General features: G+C 40.3%; 1 protein-coding gene across 1 annotated transcript in view; it reads right to left on the bottom strand.

Annotated features, from left to right (window-relative positions):
• Positions 1-14,341, bottom strand: part of MRPS9 (mitochondrial ribosomal protein S9) — a 34,163-nt gene extending 19,822 nt beyond the window's left edge. Inside the window, exons 1-2 of the mRNA XM_082278479.1 lie at positions 14,259-14,341; positions 7,292-7,471 (exon numbers count right to left, since the gene is read on the bottom strand). Of these exons, the coding sequence (XP_082134605.1) occupies positions 7,292-7,471; positions 14,259-14,324 (246 nt within the window). The 5' untranslated portion in view covers positions 14,325-14,341. The remainder of the gene's footprint in view (positions 1-7,291; positions 7,472-14,258) is intronic.
• Positions 14,342-17,907: the final 3,566 nt, after the last annotated feature.

Raw genomic sequence — 17,907 nt, 5'->3', positions numbered from 1 at the left:
TTATGCTTGTACAGTAAAACGGACCAACCAAATAAACCTCTCTGGCAGTGGCCTCATTTATATTTCTATTAGACAGTACAGAAAAGTAGAATTACAACAAAATCTGAGTTTAAAATCTTCTCTCAAGAAGAATGGTTCTTTGTTACTTAGGCTACCTTAGGACTATTACTCGCTGATAATTTTTTCCATAACTTGGAGCGGTTTGTCAGTGCTTCAATGGATTTAATACATATGGAGTGTAAAAAGACCTAACCTATTACTTTCATTAATCCCCTACTGGCATTCTGAACAGAAATTTTCAGAATTCTGCAGCAAACAAAAGCCTCAACTTGATTTTATAAAATGGTAATTTTGTTTCTCTTAGTGACTACTGTATTCCCATTTGTTAGTCAATGGGCATTTTATGCATACGCACAGTAGGTGAACACCTATTTATGAACAAATGGGGATTAATTATGATGACAAGAGAGAAATCTGCTGTGAACCAAATGATGTTAAACCAACACCTTATATAATATATTAAAAGAAGTTATTACAGGATCCTGAGACTGACTGTGTGTGTACTTAAGACATAATCTTTATACAAGCATTTCCAGAATCTCAGCCAAAACAGCTACTGTAACTATGGCACCTTAATAAATGCCAAATATAACGATTTAACATTTACAATGAAAAAAGTAGCTGCCATCTGAGACCTTCTACTTCTTGGAAAGTTTATTTTATTGCTAAAGGTATACTCATGCCTTTCACACTACAATACGAACACATCCTGTATTAAGAAATCCTAACATCTATTCTCAGATCTCCACACAATAACTAACCAAATAAGAATGGTTCATTTTATAGGCTTATCTTTTTGTTGTTACAAAATGGAAAGAAATAGTCTTCCTGACTTCTCTCTTTTTATGGAAATGTAATTAAGGATGAACTATCCTGGAATGCAACAGACTCCAGTTCAACTTTATACAGAACTTTCTTCTTAATTTTACACAGCTAGGTCCTCAGGCTGTACTTTTTTACCAACTACATAGCAAGTCAGACAGCCTCCTGGGAGCTTCATCTACAGAAGCTGATTTTGTCTATGCAAATGCTTCATTTTTGTAGAAAAGAAATATTTAAAAAAACCCCTGTACTAGCAATATTAAAAGATGGTGGATCAATCTGAGGAATTACATCAGAATTAGTCCCTCCAAAGTGCAGCTGAAGCACATAACCATGAAATTGTTTTCTTCAAATCTTTTTAAAATGTCTTCAGATATGGAACACAGGTTTCCTTTCAGGAATCTCCAGGTCTCAGACTAAAATTCCATAGAGAATTAACTGCACATTCTGCATTTTCCTGAACAGAAAAAGCAGGTGAATGTCTCTCTTAAAACTTTATAATCAAGGTGTAAATGCTAGCAGTAAAGTTCCCAAGAAACCTTTTAGTTTTAACTGCAGTTTCCCATTCCAGAAGTGGTTTTCACCTCAAGGGTCCTGGCCCATACCCTTTTTTTGGTGCTTGTTTGGACTTGAACTCCAGATTAAAGAAACTGCGGTGCTGAATAAGAAGAACTACTTTCTCCCTGTCATCATGTCAGCTATATAAGATACATGCACTCCACTCTAGACTCCACAGGTTGCCGTTTCACATTCTATTTGTTAAATCACACTGTTGCCATTGTCTTTGGAAACAAACCACAACTTTCTAAAAACGAAACATCCGTAATTATTTTCAGCAGAATCAGAATTAAAAATCCTGGTACCTAATAACACAACAGTGTTTCCAAAAATAATTACATAAATTACTTGAAAAAGGTGGAATGGGTACAGTCTGCTTCTGCTATGAGTTACTAAAAAAAAATTTAGTCATATCTTTTAAGGATTTGAAACTCTTTGTTTTTAAAATTCACTGTTGATCCACACAGAGATAAAGAAAATACCCAGTAGTCACATCTTTAAAAACAGCAGATCATAATGAACATGTCAGTAACAAGATAGTTTACATCTGACATTTCTTAAACTGCACAGTTGGTAAACTTAACTTTCCTGTATCAAACTAAAAGAAATCCTGTTATATCATCACTTTTTGAGGGACCAGAAGAGTCAATACACTGCCCACAGGACCAAAATGTCTTTCACTTGCAGCTCTAAGTTTGAATTCAAGCCAGTTGGAATAATGAGTACAACCTTCCATCCCTATTAAGAAAAAAAACCCCAAAACCAGAGAAATCCAAAAAACCTATCTGGCAGTCCTTCAAACATGCAAACCAATTAATTATATAATCTGTCCAGCACTGCATGTGCTATGTTGCGCTAATTCAGAGTACCTGCCACACCCTCAACCTTTCCTCTTCCCTGTGGGTGTTGCACATCCGGACCTCTTATCCTCCTTCCCTTCCTACCATCCCCCTACAAGCAAAGAAGTTTTGTTTGCTCACATGTCAGAGACTAAGTCTGAATCAAACAAATTCAGCTGGGTCAGTAAGAGTTACTTTTGGTTTTATTTCCTAATGTCTTGAGAAACTAAGAATTCAATACTTTAATTCAAAGAGAGTTGACAGAGTCATTTTGGGATAGGAGACTTCAACAGTTCAGGTCTTAAATTGATCTTGCCCAAGTGTCTTTCCACATCTTTATTGAAGCTTGAGCACAAAACATTCCACTAATTCCCATTTGCAAAACATGTGCAAAAATAGTTATCTAAGTAACATCCACTGAGGAAAGATATTTTATGGAAAAGGAAAGAAGAAAGGAAAAAAATTTAAAAAACCCAAACAAACACCAGCTCTACCCTTTGCAGCAGCACCCTTTTTGGCAGCGGGCTCAAGAATCCAGCTCATTCCTTTTTAAATATATACGAAATTTTAATCATCAAAACACTGAAGTGAGAAAGTGACACTTTATGCCATAACATTTTAATGAAACACCTGAGCAAAAGCTGTTTCAGCTTCTACTCCTCAACTTGATCACACGAGAGCCACTTCCCTTCTTAAACTGTGCCTCTTGAATCACATCATTTAGTCACTGTACTTCATCACCTCTCAGACCGAGATGTTTTCTGGAACAGCTGTTTTCCTGCTAACCACACTAGCAGTATTCTTTAACAGTTTTCAGCATCCAAAATCCAGAATACCTGGGGTAAACCCAGGAATGAATGAAATAAAAATGGGGCACAAAATGTTAACTCTGAAATATTTTTTAAAATTTATTTAACAAGACAGAAAAGGTTAAGAACAAAACAAAAAAAAACACCAAAAATGCCCACAAAAAAATCAGTGACACAACTAAGTTCATATTGCAAAACAAACCCCTCCTCTAACAACTAACTAGTAAAATTTATTGAAACCACCCCCATCACTGTTCATCTAAAGCTGAATTCTAGCTTGTACAGAAAGAAGTTTCAAGTTCAAAGTGACATAACATTTTAATTCTATCACTTGAAAAAAAACCAAAACAAGCAGAACAATCCACTGGCATTATATGAAAAACCCCGCCTTCTTTTAATATTACATTATATTTATACTATGTAATCACTTTCAAAATGAAAATTAATGTCCTGTCATGAGCTTGCAGAGCAAAAAAAGCCCCAAAAAATCTGTTGAAAGAAACAGTTGTTATTTCTATCTTCATTTCATTTTTTCAAAATGAGGAACAGTATTAGAAAGGGTAAAAAAAAATGCAGCAGTCATCAGCTCAGATTGATGCAGAAATAAAAAAATACTGATGCAGAGTTTGCTTCCATTGTGAAAAAAAATTAAGAAGAGTTGAAAAAAGCATTCTAGCTTCAACTATTTAAATAAATCCAAAATCCATTATTTCTTGTAAGGACAATGCTGGACAAGACACTCTTCTTGCAGACAACAGGCAGTTCAGAAACACATTTTGTTCTGAATAACATTTGTGACATTTCGCATTTGCCAATATTCACTCATTTCTAACACTCTGTGTTGCTAAAATTTGAACACTATTTAGAAATGAGATGTGCCGAGTCACCTCTAAAAGTAACTGAATACAAGCAGTTTTTCATGAAAGAAGCCTTAATTTTTTGAAAGAAACCTTATGAGGAATTAGGTTTTTCAACATTTAACCTTTTCACAGTTAACAATCTTACTGGTACTTTTCCAACAGTATACATACTAGTAAAGCATGTATTTTATATTCAAATTATTCCATCTGCTTGACAACAATCTATTAGATCATAAGACAGACAAAAAGCAAAAATGAACGCAGACCTTTAGCTTTTGAGTTTTACTAACTCTTACGGGGAAAGAGTATTACTTTATGATGAGCTTGTATCTGGGAGAGCATTTAGTGACTGCATAAAAATGAATAATAAAAATACCAGCATATAAATAGGTCATGAAACTTAAGATGCTCCTCTTGTATTAATCTTACTTAGATTTCTGGGCTTTAAAGTGGAATATCACAGAACTGACAGTGGAAAATGATTGTGGGCTGTTTACTACAACTGCAAGTTAAAAGTTAAATCACAAAATAAAAGGATTACAGACTCAAACGGGGAAAAGCACTAGGTCAGGACTGCAATCTCTATTAATTAGGTATCCCAGCTGGGCAGTGGGTATGCAGCTGTTAACTTGATCAATGACTTACCTAAATGTCATCTCTACTGATTCGCTTATAAATTACCAGCAAGTGAGACTAATGTACAGGTGCTAATTTATTTAAACTGTTCTCTGCAGTTCTACATAGCTTTATAAACTGCATCTGGCACCTAATGTTAGCTGTCAGTTGTACTTAGACATGCCTGTCCTAACGACTCTGTTCATTAGAAATGAGCACAAATTATGAAATATTGTGAAAAATGATACATCAAATGGAATGGGCAAAGCAAATCAATTAGAAAAATTTCATAGCACATATTCACACATAGGAGAATAAAACATCCTAGCTTCAGAGTAAGGTCTATAATACCAATTAAAAAGCAATTGGTAGACTTGTGCAGAGTTATATATCAATTTGCTGGATTTTTTTTTTCTCCTGCAGAAATACTGTTGTAATGCACAGCTTAACTTTTCATTCCTAAATAAAAGCATCAGTAAGAGGCAATTCTGGTTCCACAACATCCGAGGATTAGCAAGTAAGTCAACTTATTTTTCCTGTTTTAAAACTTCACAAGGTTTAGCTTTTATGAAACTCTACCTAAACTCCAGTGAAGCACAGAATCCTAGGATGTCTACTTTTGAAATACACTGCAAAGACTGATTAACAGCAGAAGACATGGAGGTATATAAGCACTCATCAGAAAGAATTATTGCTGTTCAAAATGTAAAGCTTGGTAATTCTCCTGCCAGTGCTTAAGGAGCTTTTATATTTTTATAACAGAAATTTAATTATGCATAGCAGACACTATTACACACTCTAATTATTTCCCAACACCTGATGGAATATGAAGAAATCAAACATGTACTGCAGATCCTTGGTATCACCAAACAAAACACTACTCTTTAGGCTCTACTTCTCCATCTTTTCAGAAACAGTCTGCAAAGCAGTCCCATAATTGTCACCTGCACTGCATTTGTAAAAGCTGATTTCCAGAATGAACCTGCTTTTACTAATGGTGGAGTTTAGTTAATGTTGTGCAAATGACCGTAGCGCTATGGATTTATAAAGAAGAAACCACTACGTAAATAGGGTCATTTTGCATTTCTTGCAGTCTTGCTTTCTAGAAGCCTTCACCTTAGGCCCTATCAAGGAAGGAAGGAAGCCAGACTACAGATTAATGCATTCTCCTACCATTAACCTTTCAGGCAAACTGAACCATCAGCATCATCATTGTACTGTATTAACATGGGACATATTCTGGTGGTAGATTGGTGCATGCTTGCTTTACAAGAAAGTAACTCAAAAAAATAAAGATCATTAAAGGTAAGAAAAAAAACCCCTGGAAAATACATGAAAAGGAAATGTTATAGTCTGCAGAGAAATAAAATAGCCAGTGTAAAGAAACAGCCTGGTATTACTGCTGACTTCAATGAACACTTTCACTGTCGACTTTACCTACTTACACTGAGACTGGCAGGGTCTCTGCACTGGCACTTGTCTGTAGAAGGGCAGAGTGATACCCACATCTCTGCATGAAAGTAGATGCAGTATCAGTGCATAGCTTTGTACTCACAAAGCTTGATTTCCTACCTGAACTCAAGCTGCCTTTATGGATTTTCTGACACCTGATAAAACTCAAGTCTCATTTCAGCCTTTTTCTCAACAGGCCATTACTCCGGATCTCTCTACCTTGCTGCCTGGTTTCAGAACTTAGTTTTGAAGCCTGTCAAACATGTTTGAAATCAGCCTGTATCACAACCTACAGATTATTTCTGGGTGTAACCACACTGTCAAGACCTCTCCAATGGACACAGCCATGCAGATGGAATTTTGCCACTGAGAGAGGCAACAAACAAATCTTGCTTTGAAAAACACTAAACCACGGACACCTCTTGCTTTGCACTTACCACATCACTTCCTCTATCCTAAGGGCCCTGCTGGCACACTGGGCTGCCTTGGCTACAGCAGTAGCGTTGCTGTTGTGCAAAGAAAACTTCAGCCATGAGACTCCACCTAAGAGTGAATGTCACCTAATGACATTTCTCCTTCCTACCTCTGATGTACGATAAAATAAGATAGAAATGACAGAAGTGAAGGCTAGGTGAGATGTAAAAAAAAAAGAAAAATCCATGCAACAAAACATTTTTCTGAGTGAAATTGAGCTTATCTCTATATGAGCCTAAATGACAGAGAAAGAGGAGGCCACCCGTCTGCCAGTCATGAGAGGGAATGACAGTAAAACAATATGTTTGTAGATACTGATATGAGCTTAAAATCACATCCACATTAAATTCTCAAGCTAATCCACAGCATTGGTTATAAAATATCCTATAAAATTTAATATCCATTACCAGCAACTACAGCATCACACAAGAAAACCCTAAATATACACAGCAGGTCAAATTGTGAGTAAACATTTTGAAATGCTACATAAACCACTACAATGCCTCTTACAACCTCAGATCAAGGGGATTATCCATTAGTACTTTTAAAAAGAACCTACTGTGCTTTAGCAAGATATAGCATACAGCTCTATACTGTGATGTCTGACCTCACATGGTAGCAGAGGTACAATCTCTATTCACAGTCACAGTTGCAATGTTTGCAATGCATAGTAGCATTCTTCCTTATTCTGACAGTTTGATTAAAATTCACAGAGAGCTGAGGGGCTCATGCTGAAGTAAAGTGCTTTCAATATCTGAAACTCTACAGTAAATTACTTCTCCAACAGAGCAACTGTACTTACATCAATATCCTCTTGGGTAAAAGTTTCTGGATCTTCTCCCATCATGTTGGCTAAATGTCTCTTTCCTAGGTTGAACTCTTCAATCTGTTTTTTAATAAATGCCTCTGTGTACTTTTCAGGTCCTGAGGCTCCTACATTTTTCCTCTGCACTGCTGTAGTGGCACAGATCAGCCTTAACATCTAACAAAAAAAAAAAAAAAAAAAGTGAGAGATTTTACACTTCTGGAATAGTGAGCTCTAAATAAAATGAATACATGAATAGTATAGCAAGCTATTCATACCCATAACAAGATTCAACACATTACAGGAATAAGTCAGGAAAAGCATTATTACTCATTAAACCATTTTCTTCCAATGGTTGAATGTCCATAAACAGATAAACACATTCTAAAAGCTTCGCATTTTCACACATTACAATTAATTTAGATTTTTTTGATGGAAAGAAACATAGTATATCCTATATCAGGAACATCCAGCAAAAGCAAAGGACAGCACTGATCAACAGATCCCATCATAAAAGAAAACAAAAATCTATCAGCAAATAAGAAGGTTTTGCCTTCACCTAGAAGGTATCCCACAACAAAGTATGGTAAGAATATGCAGGGCAGCTACCAAGTGGCTTTTCAGAAGCCACTGACCAAATACTGCTAAAGGCTCTGGAAAGGCTATGAAGTGCTCCTTCCTTGTTTGTGTGCCAAAATGGTTCTTAAGCTACTTCAGTGTCTCAAGTCGACCAAGCAGAAAACTAATAGTGTAGTCCAGCAGCAAATACTACTGAGCACTGTACCAGCTCAGGTCATAACTCAGGGGGCAGTTACCTTCCAGTCTTTGTGGCACACAGGTTTGGTCTTACTTCCATCAAGACAGACAGTTTTTAAGATGACTAATTTCAGTGATGCTCTCTGCCAGACAACAGGAGCTTCACTGACAGAGCTGCAATGTCTCAGTTCTGGCCTAGTGCCAATATTATGCACTATTTTGGCTCTCCAACATTAGTATTAAAGTTCTCTGCAGCTTAATTATTCTACAGACTGAATGAGAACTGATTATTTGTGTGGTCTTCTGTGGGTGGGGGGAGGAAGGGAATCACAAGAAAAAGCGATGTGAGACAGAAAAGCAAAGACAGAAAAAGAATCACTTCTGATTGAGAAAAATGCCAAGTTTTGTTCATCACATAGTACTCTGAAAGACTTCACCCCCATCCCTTCAACATGCCACGGCTAGGCTTTGTGAGCAGACAGCGCAGCTTCACAAGGCAGACACTGCCCATCTCATAGTCCACCCCTGCCAGCATTCTTTCCTCCACTCCCTTTACTCGCCCTATGCCAGCTCTGGCACAGAACAACTCTGCAAGCCAACTCAGCTCCCTACATGTGGCAGAACACTAACTTCTGCTTCATCTCAACAAGTGGGCAATTCTCAGCCAAGCTGGTATGTCTGAGAAGTTCAGAGATCACTTTGAGAATTGCCAAAGCTGGAACAAGAAGGTGGCTGAAACACATAAATGGGAGGAATAAAGTAGAGGGGGAGTCCTTTCTTTACCTTCATTTCCTTGAGCAAATTATTAAATTGTCCTGCTGCTCTGGGAGCTGCAGCCTCAGTCTACCTTTAGCAAAACATTAAAAACAAACACATGCAGCAATGTGAACTAGTTCTGCTCCTGATTACAAGGAACAGAACAAAGGTAGTATTTGAAATTATTTAATATTCTCCAAGTCATGAGAATTGTCTTCTTCCAAGCACAATTTAGACATGGTGAACATTTTGACAGATTTCACCCTTCTGAGTTCAGCTAATATAAAAAAAATAAAACACTTGCTACCTTCCTGTAAGTTACACAAATACAACATTAATCTCAAAACCCAGTTATAACTACAACAATATAAACACGACTCATCAAAACAAGATTACATAAATGTATTTACAAGGCAAACACAAAAGCAGATCATACTTGTACCTTCTGTTAGTAACGTCAGTTAGCTTACAAGAACTTCTCCTGTGAAAAGAAGCTTTTGGTGTCCTGCATTACATGGTAAAGTCCTACTTCAACAGGAAATGAAACACAGCTTTTCCTTGTACTTTCATACAGCCCAGCTGGTATTTTGGACATCTGGCCGTCCAGGATGGACTGATCCAACTCATTAGATTTGTTGCACATATGTAAAGTTATTCATGACCAATTTACCCATCCATACCTATGTCAGTCTTCAATATACAAAATGTAACAACTCCACTTGAAATTTCAACTTGAAATAAAGACTACAATATGCTGCATTAAACCTCTGTATAGCCCATGCCTGGGCTGCAAAATAGGTCCTATGAATTCAATCAGGCTTGCTATAGAAGGTAAAGTAATCTCTGAATAAGATCACATGAGTCAGAAAGGACTAACCCTCTATGCTTTTACCTGACAGACAAAGATTTGCCCCTCAGGGTATGATCCTCAGGAAAGTAACATATACCTCTGCTAGAAGATTTAAAAACATGTCAAAGGTAGAACTTGGTGCTGAAGAGCCTGTTGCTGCTTCGTTTTCTCCACAGCTTATATGTATTGCATGCAGTGCTAATCCTGGTTTGTCTCTTCCTTTTTTAATATTCATGTTTCCCATGAGGAAACACTGACATACACAGAATTAAAAGAAAAATAATCAAAAATTTAAATGCACACATTTTCCACAGGCAAGGCACTGGTGATTTCCTTATAAAGCAGTGAGGTAAGCAAAGGTATATCCACATATTCCCCATTCTCTCCTAGTCACTCCTCAGGACAGAATTCAATTCATCTTCTGTCTAACCTGTCTTAATAGTAACTAATTATTTGTAATTCCTGTTAATGAAAATATGACTCCTTATTACTTGGCCCAAAATAGCTTTCTCTCTGGTATGCTTTAAAAAGAATATTTTAAAAAAGATTCCTTTCATCTTATTCCTGTCAATTTCTATTGTAATTTTCTCATTTTTGTCCTTCTTCCCTCAAGCTATTCATATTCTTCCCTAGTTTCAATTCGTCACTAATCAAAAGTCCCTGGACACACAAACTATTCATAATTAGAAAACAGCCTCTTATGCAAATTAATACCTACTGTATTGGGTACCTCTTCTGGGATAAGTGCACTATTTCATGGGTGGCACAGGCAGAAACTGCAAAGCACAGCTAAATGCTTCTGGCATTTCAGTCAAACAAGAAAGCATGCTCCTCTGCTTTGTAGAGGGAACCAGAGGTTTGCATTCACTTCTCACATATTTCATAAAGCATTACTGAAGACAGCAGCCTCACAATTTTTTTAATAATAGTAACGCTTATTAACATTATTAAAAATGCTCATGTAATAATATGCTCTTCCACCAGAACTTGGGAGAAGGGAAAGCCTTTACTTCTGGACACAACACATTGTGATTAACCCTTCCTTCCCAACTCCTTTCTGAGCAACCTAGAATTAAAATTGGCAAATCCTGATTTTACAGGGAGACCATAAACTTACAGAAAATCAGCTTATGTTAAATTTGCCTTAGAAAAAAAATTAGCATTTTCAGACAACTTCAACTTCTCTGGCCTATTTTCTTTCAAGAAGAGAAGTAACTAGGACTGTCTGTTTATTCATCCTGTTCATTTTGCTTCACTGGAGTTACATAGATACAAACCAAATCAACTAAGAGAGAAGTCAAGTTTCCCATACTTTTGGAATGGGAGGAAAGGTGGATTGGAGTCAGGAGATTTAAATTCAAGCCCAAAAGTTGTCCGTTCTACAACAAAACACCCAAATGACATAGCACACACACTGTTGCACCATTTTCATGATTCTTCCATGCTCTTATCTGGCAGACTTCAACCACCTCCTTTTCAAAAACCATGCAGTGCGCAAACAAATTTGAACTAAGAAGTTATTTCTGGGATAGGACTTCACTAAGAGATGTGGAACTGGGGCTGTATAACCACATCAGAATGCAGGACTAAAGCTGCCCAGTGTCCAGTATTCCAGCTACTGGCACAGCTGCTGCTACTGAACCCAGTAGACATGCAAGACAGTCCTCTGTTCACTTGTTGCACAAGACAAAACATTTTTTACACAGCAATTATACAGAATATAGATGCTCACAGCCATCCCAGTTTCTAAAGAACTGCTTTTTGCTCAATAAGTGAGTTTTGGATTTCTAGCGTGCGGTTTCACAAAAATGTGTTTTAACGGATTTACTTAAAACAGCACTGATATAATTTCAGATTTCACTTGGCCTACAGACTAATTATGTGAACCAGTATCAGACTTATGTCTCAGAAGCATTTTGCAAAACACATCAGAAAGTATGACAAGATGATAGCAAATATGCATAAGTGATTTGATGTTATTTTTTATACCTGACTTCACGACGTATTTAATCAGAAGAAAATTTTTTTTCCAAAATTAAGTCCCTTGGCAGGCAACCATAGAACTGTATCTCACCTGCTCAGAAAACCTACTTTCTGTGCGTGTTTGACCAACCCTACATATTAAGTTTTGCTTACAGTGGGGAAGTAAAAGATAGCTCTATATGTATCAATACATGGCAAAAGTCAGATGTGTATAACAGGGAACAGAATTCAGATTTGGTTGTTTTTAGGCCCAAGTTTTCAAGTACTAACAGGCTTTTCAATTGCAGCTTAGTTAACAACTGCAAAAAAGGCTTCTCTTACATTTCAACTATGTAGTTCTGAAAGACTGTCACCAAAGTACCATCATCTCTTTCTGATATCGGTACATATAACAACCACTGTGATTTAGATAAAGTACTCAACCCAATCAAATTAAATAGGAACTCTGAACTCTTCTGCTGAGAACATCTATTCAATCACATCAGAGTGAATGACGGATAGTACCTAAGATAAATCCTTTTTTCTTTATAAATAGCACTAAATCTCTGCCATTTGCTTATTGGAAGAACAGGAAACTAGACCTGTTGCTCAGTCACTGCTAAGGGAACTGAATTACAAAGTTCCCATTTTGTCTCTCAGTGCAACAAACTTTAAAGTTAAGAAATTAAACTTCTTCCTCCACTAAGACAGACAAGAAGTAATGAACTAATCTACTGCAAGGGGTTTTTAGGACAAGCATAATAAAATAATTTCCAAACAGTCAGGACAAGTAAGCGCTTGATGTAAGAAATTGTTATGGCAGGTCAGAACATGGATACATCAAGTTATACCCTGTTCTCAAACACAGCCTGTATCAGAGGCACAAGGACAGGACAAACAGGTAGTGATAATTTTCCCAGGACACTTGCCCGGTTTCCAGCTATCCGCAGTTCAGACATGTTGATATCTTGTTTTTAATGGTCCTCAGGGGAATTTTCTTCCAAGTTTCTGAACTTGCTTTTTGTATTCACATAAATGCCTACCATCCTGAACATTCTCACCTCATTCTCAGTTGCACAAGTTAACTACAGCTAATGGAAAGAAGAGTCTATAAGGTTTCTGGGCCTTGTCTCCCATTAGTTCTCTTCATATCCTTTGGTTCACAGACAGCTAGACAATTTGTATATAGCTACAGGATTAGGTACTGATCCCATCTCTGGGGGTGAGAGGAATAGACAAATGATCCCTCAAGGCCCCTTCCAGTCCTACCTTCCTCTGTGACTCCTCCTTTGAGAACATTCCATCATTTACAATACAAATCATTTTCAGCTAAAACTCAAGGATGTGCCTGGCCAGGAAAACCAAGTTACTTTCATGAACATACCTTTGACACAAGATAGCCAAAGTAACACAAACTATTCCAACTGAGAATAAAATCAAGTATTAGAATCTTTTCAGCCTTTTTCTCTTTGTCATTCCTTGTGCACCGTAAGACCATGTATTCCTGACTGCTGCATAAAGAGCTACCCACATGGGCACCAGATCTTTATCCCTAATGGGTAAAGATAATCTAGATGTAAACAATATAAATAGCTCAAATTGCTCCTTCCGGTATTACATTTCATTTCCTTACTGCATCTTTCTTCTGTTACCCCATGGTTTGGTTTAGTTCAGTCACCAACAGTTCTTCAAACCTTATTATCCTAAATTACTTTGTAACTTGAAAGTGTTACCAGCAGGCCTTTTTATCCACTTGCTGGTCACTGATTAAATATCTGTACAGGTGTATCAAATATCACAGCACAAACAATACTGACAGCAGCTAAGCTCCTTAATTAAATGGCAATCAGCTGAACACCCCTACCTCTCAAAATGAAATTATTCTGTTTAATCAGAAGTTACCTTACTTGTGGTGCACATTTCTCTCTCCACTGTAGGTATTCAGAGACTTGCCCAGAGAAACCTGGTCTAGTGGGATGTGCTCCTGGCCATGGCAGGGGGGTTGGAACTAGATGATCTTTAAGGTCCTTTCCAACCCAAATCTTTCTGTGATTCTATGATTCATGATCTACTCACCTGCTGACCAAATACTATTCACAAAATCACAGCATTGTCAGGGTTGGAAGAGACCTCTGGAGATCATCCAGTCCAACCCCCCTGCCAAGGCACTGTCACCTGGAGCAGGTTGCACAGGAACGCGTCCAGCTGGGTTTGGAAGGTCTCCAGGGAAGGAGACTCCAGTCCCTGCCAGCAGCAACGTAAAGAAGTTCTTCCTCGTGTTGAGGTGGAACTTCTTGAGTTTTGTCATTCAGAATTATCAACCTGAAAACTGCCATATTTTGCGCGGGCTTTGCCCTATATACCGCTCTGTCAATTCTAGGCTTAACCAGGCTTCTTCTGCTTCACATCAAGGGAAACAAACGCAGCTCACGAAAGAGGCGACTTGAACGCGACTCCAGCCGCCGACACTCCCCACGCAGGGCTGCCTCAGCCCCGCCGGCCCAGGAGCAGGGTGAGCACCACACCGGGGCCTCCCAGGCAATGTCGCCCCTTGGGGACACCCGGCAGGGCCATTCCCGGCAGGGCCATTCCCGGCGGGACGCGAACCCCCGACCCCGCCACCGCCCGCCCGGCTCTCACCTGCGCGCGCGGCCCCGCACCCCACCGGCGGCACAGCCGCCCCACGCGCCCCACGGCCGCCGCCATGACCGCGGCGCTCCGCCCTCCCATTGGCGGGCGGGGCGGGGGGCGGGGCCAGGGCAGCGCCTGCGCGCTGCTCCGCCGGCTCAGCCCGTGGCCGCGGGCCGGGGTCGGTGCCGGTTCGCGCTCAGCGGCGCCTCGGCGTTCCTGAAATCCAGCCGCGTCGGGAAGGTGGTGGGTTATACCTGGACTTACGGCCACAGTGGCCACCAGGTCAGCAGGAGACCCCCGGGCTGGCCTCCTGCCTCCGAAGGAGCGCGCTGAAAGCAGGACTCCTGTTTGAGTACGCAGCGCTGGGACTTGCAGCGTGTCTGCTGCAGCAGCACTGCTCTGGAGATTTGTAGCAAAAAACAGGTTTCACCCTAGCACTGGGTTGTGGGTTTTTTTCCCATGGAAAAAAAAAAAAAAGGAATCGCAGAATCAACTATATTGGAAAGACCTCTGAGATGATCGGGTCCAGCCTGTGGCAGTCACCGTGTCAGCGAGACCATGGTGCTCAGTGCCGCATCCAGCCGGTCCTGAACGCCCCTAGGCACGGTGCCTCCAACACCACCGCGGACAGCCCATTCCAATGTCTAATCACCCTTTCTGTGAAGAAATTCTTCCTAATGTCCAATCTAAACCTCCCCTGGTGCAGTTTAAGTTCATCTCCTCTTGTCCTTTCGCTGGTTCCCTGGGAGAAGAGGCCGAGCCCCACCTGGCTGCAGGCTCCTTTCAGGTGGTTGTAGAGAGTGGTAAGGTTTCCCCCGAGCCTCCTTTTCTCCAGGCTAAACAACCCCAGCTCCCTTTGCTGTTTCTCACAGGACTCGTGCTCCAGACCTTTCACCAGCTTCATTGCCCTTCTCTGGATGACATACTTTAGACACACAGGAGTCGTCTCTTTCTGAGGGGAGGCTGGTGTTATTCCTGGCACCTCCCAAGGTGATATTAGTCTGGATGCTGAACCTTGGGAGCTTGAGAGTGTTCCTAGTTTCTCTGAGTTACATAGGATATACCCTTACAGGTGATTAGATTTTGTCAGTTGTTTTTTCTACGTTGGGAAAAGTGGAAATTAATTAAAAACTGAATTTTGAGAAGCTTTTCTTTAGACTTACTGGGACCTTCTTTTTAAGAGGAGTTACTATTTGAGAGGAAATTCTGGAAATGAATCTCTGCTTTTCCAGGTTTATTTTTCTTAAGTTTTTCATGGGTGACCCTTGCTTCCCCCCCCCCCCCCCCCCCCCCCCCCGCCATGCAGGTGTAAGTATGATTTCCTCTCCGGGTTGTAAAAGAGGTTATAAGGAGACTGGCCATGGGCAAAGGAAGTCATCCATGTGGAGAAGTCAAGGAGAAGCTGCCTGGAAAGGTGCATTTATTTTTGCAATTGCCAGCTGTGAAAATGAAGACATCAGCAGTTTTACTGACATGGATACGTGCAAATGATTGCTATGATCACTGCACTGAAGGAGAGCAGTGAAGTGTCTCTCCTGTGCACATCTGGCCAAGCACTGGGAACTGCATCCATGCACACACAGGGTATGTTGGGATGGCATTTAGTTACTAGCTGTTTCTCCAAATGAGAAAAAGGGGGTTGGCTTAGGGTCACAGTCCCACTGACCCACCTTCTGGAGCAGCCAGCAGAGCTGAAGGGGTGGAGAATGCCAGCGATGGGTATGGCCTCTTCACGGCCTATGGTGAATCTCATCTGCCATCTGTCGCCCCACAGCTTGGCTTTGTTCAGTAGCAGAGGAGCTCTTCAGTCCTCACTGTGCTGAGCAATTGTTACTTCTCACCCCTGTCAGCTCTACAGAAACAAAGCGCCGCTGGAGTGAACGGGTTTTATTCCCCACATATAATTAATCATCAATTAGGCTTGAGGAGCAGGCCACCTATAAAATATTGCCCACTTATCCTTGGGAACTAGTTGATGTGAATACAGCTGCCATGATTTCCTACGTTTTTCTGCTCCTGTGCTCACTGTGAAAAAATCCTAAATGCATTTGCAATCTGGAGTATGATTTCAAAGACATCGGGCTTCATACAGCCCATGGTTTCAGTTGGAGGTTACAGAATTGTTCTTGCATATTGCTGAGTAGAGAGCATGGTGTATGTGGAGTCCAGCAATGAAGGGCTCTGTTGTGTTTCTCTTGGATCACTAGAGCTGTCAGCCATTAGAAACTGATGGCTGCCCCTTCAAGGCGGAAGATTTTTGCGCAAATTTCAGGTATATTTCCCAACCATCTTGCTGCTGCCAAGGAGTTTACCTGTGCATGCTTGCCCCTGGAAGACACTTGTACAGAGATCCCTGAGTGATCATTTTCTAGACTGATCAGAAGTGCATGTAGTTATTACTTGGGATGCTTTGAAGGAAGTGTACTTCTGTGGTAGCCACGGCTATCATGTTCCAGAAAGATTCCTTTTAGTGGAAAGATTGCCACTTCTGCTTGAATGGCAGGAGTCTGGGTTTGCCAGTTCAAAATCAGTTTTTAGCACAAATGAAGGTAGGATAAAAGTGAGCAGAGGTTATTTACATGCTCAACCACCTGCACCCCGTCCCTCTGTCAAAATTTGTTAAGATAGAGGTGGAGGGAAATGCAAGAAAACCATGTTTAATCTACTTATCCCAAGATTAAAGGGCTTCTCTTTCTGTCTCTGTGTTTAGTTGACAGACTGTAGATGCTTACCTAATCCATGCAAGCTACCCCAATGCTTCGCTAAGCCCTCTGAGGAACTTTAGTCACTTGTGCAGCAGGGATGTCCTTTTTGAGCCCAGCTGGGCAATGTTCAGCTCTGGGGACCTGTTTCAATTGTGAGCCTGATTACCCATATCCTCATGTAACCTGCTATTCATGCTCTGTGCAATCACAAAACTGGGGACTGTTGCCTGCAGCATATTACCTGCTTTTGTTTTCAGACTTAGATAATGAGGGGTAAGCATATAATTTGGGACTATTCAAAGCTTTGGAGTGCTGTCTTTGAGGATGGCCTGACATAAGGAAAAGGGTGCTTCTGTGTGGGGCTTGAGGTTTTTGAAGTGATAAATCACTGAAAGCAAAATAAGGAAACCAGGCTGAGCCTGTCACATGTGTGGGTCAGGGGACAGCCTGAGGGGCACATCTGTAGTATATGCAAATTCTTAAGCGCAAACCTAAGGCTGAGCTTCGGTCCAAAGTTGCTGATTACTTATGTTATCAACCTACATGCAGACAGTCCTGAAGTGAGATTTGGGGTGTTCTTTTGTGATCAGAGATGGGGTTTGTAGATAGAATGAGTTCAGGTTACTAGTATGGGTAGTGTGAAAACCAGTTGCTTTAGGAACAGGTATCCTGGTGGCAGTGCTGGAGATTTATAGCTCACGGCCTCATAGATGCAGTCTGAAAATTGGCAAGGATCTGGGAAAGCCCAAAGGTCCATTGAGCCTGATGGCTTCACTCTACTAGTGATACATGCTTACAGAATCACAGAATAGTGGAGTTGGAAGGGACCCACAAGGATCATCAAGTCCAACTCCTGGTCCTCTACAGGACCATCACCAAGAGTCACACCATGTGCCTGAGAGCGTTGTCCAAATGTTTCTTGAACTTAGACAGGCTTGGCGCTGTGACCACTA

Source organism: Coloeus monedula, assembly GCF_965178545.1.
Source record: "Coloeus monedula genome assembly, chromosome: 3".
NCBI lineage: Eukaryota > Metazoa > Chordata > Aves > Passeriformes > Corvidae > Coloeus > Coloeus monedula.
Note: the sequence above shows the minus strand (reverse complement) of the source record. Positions and strands in the feature narration are given on the sequence as shown.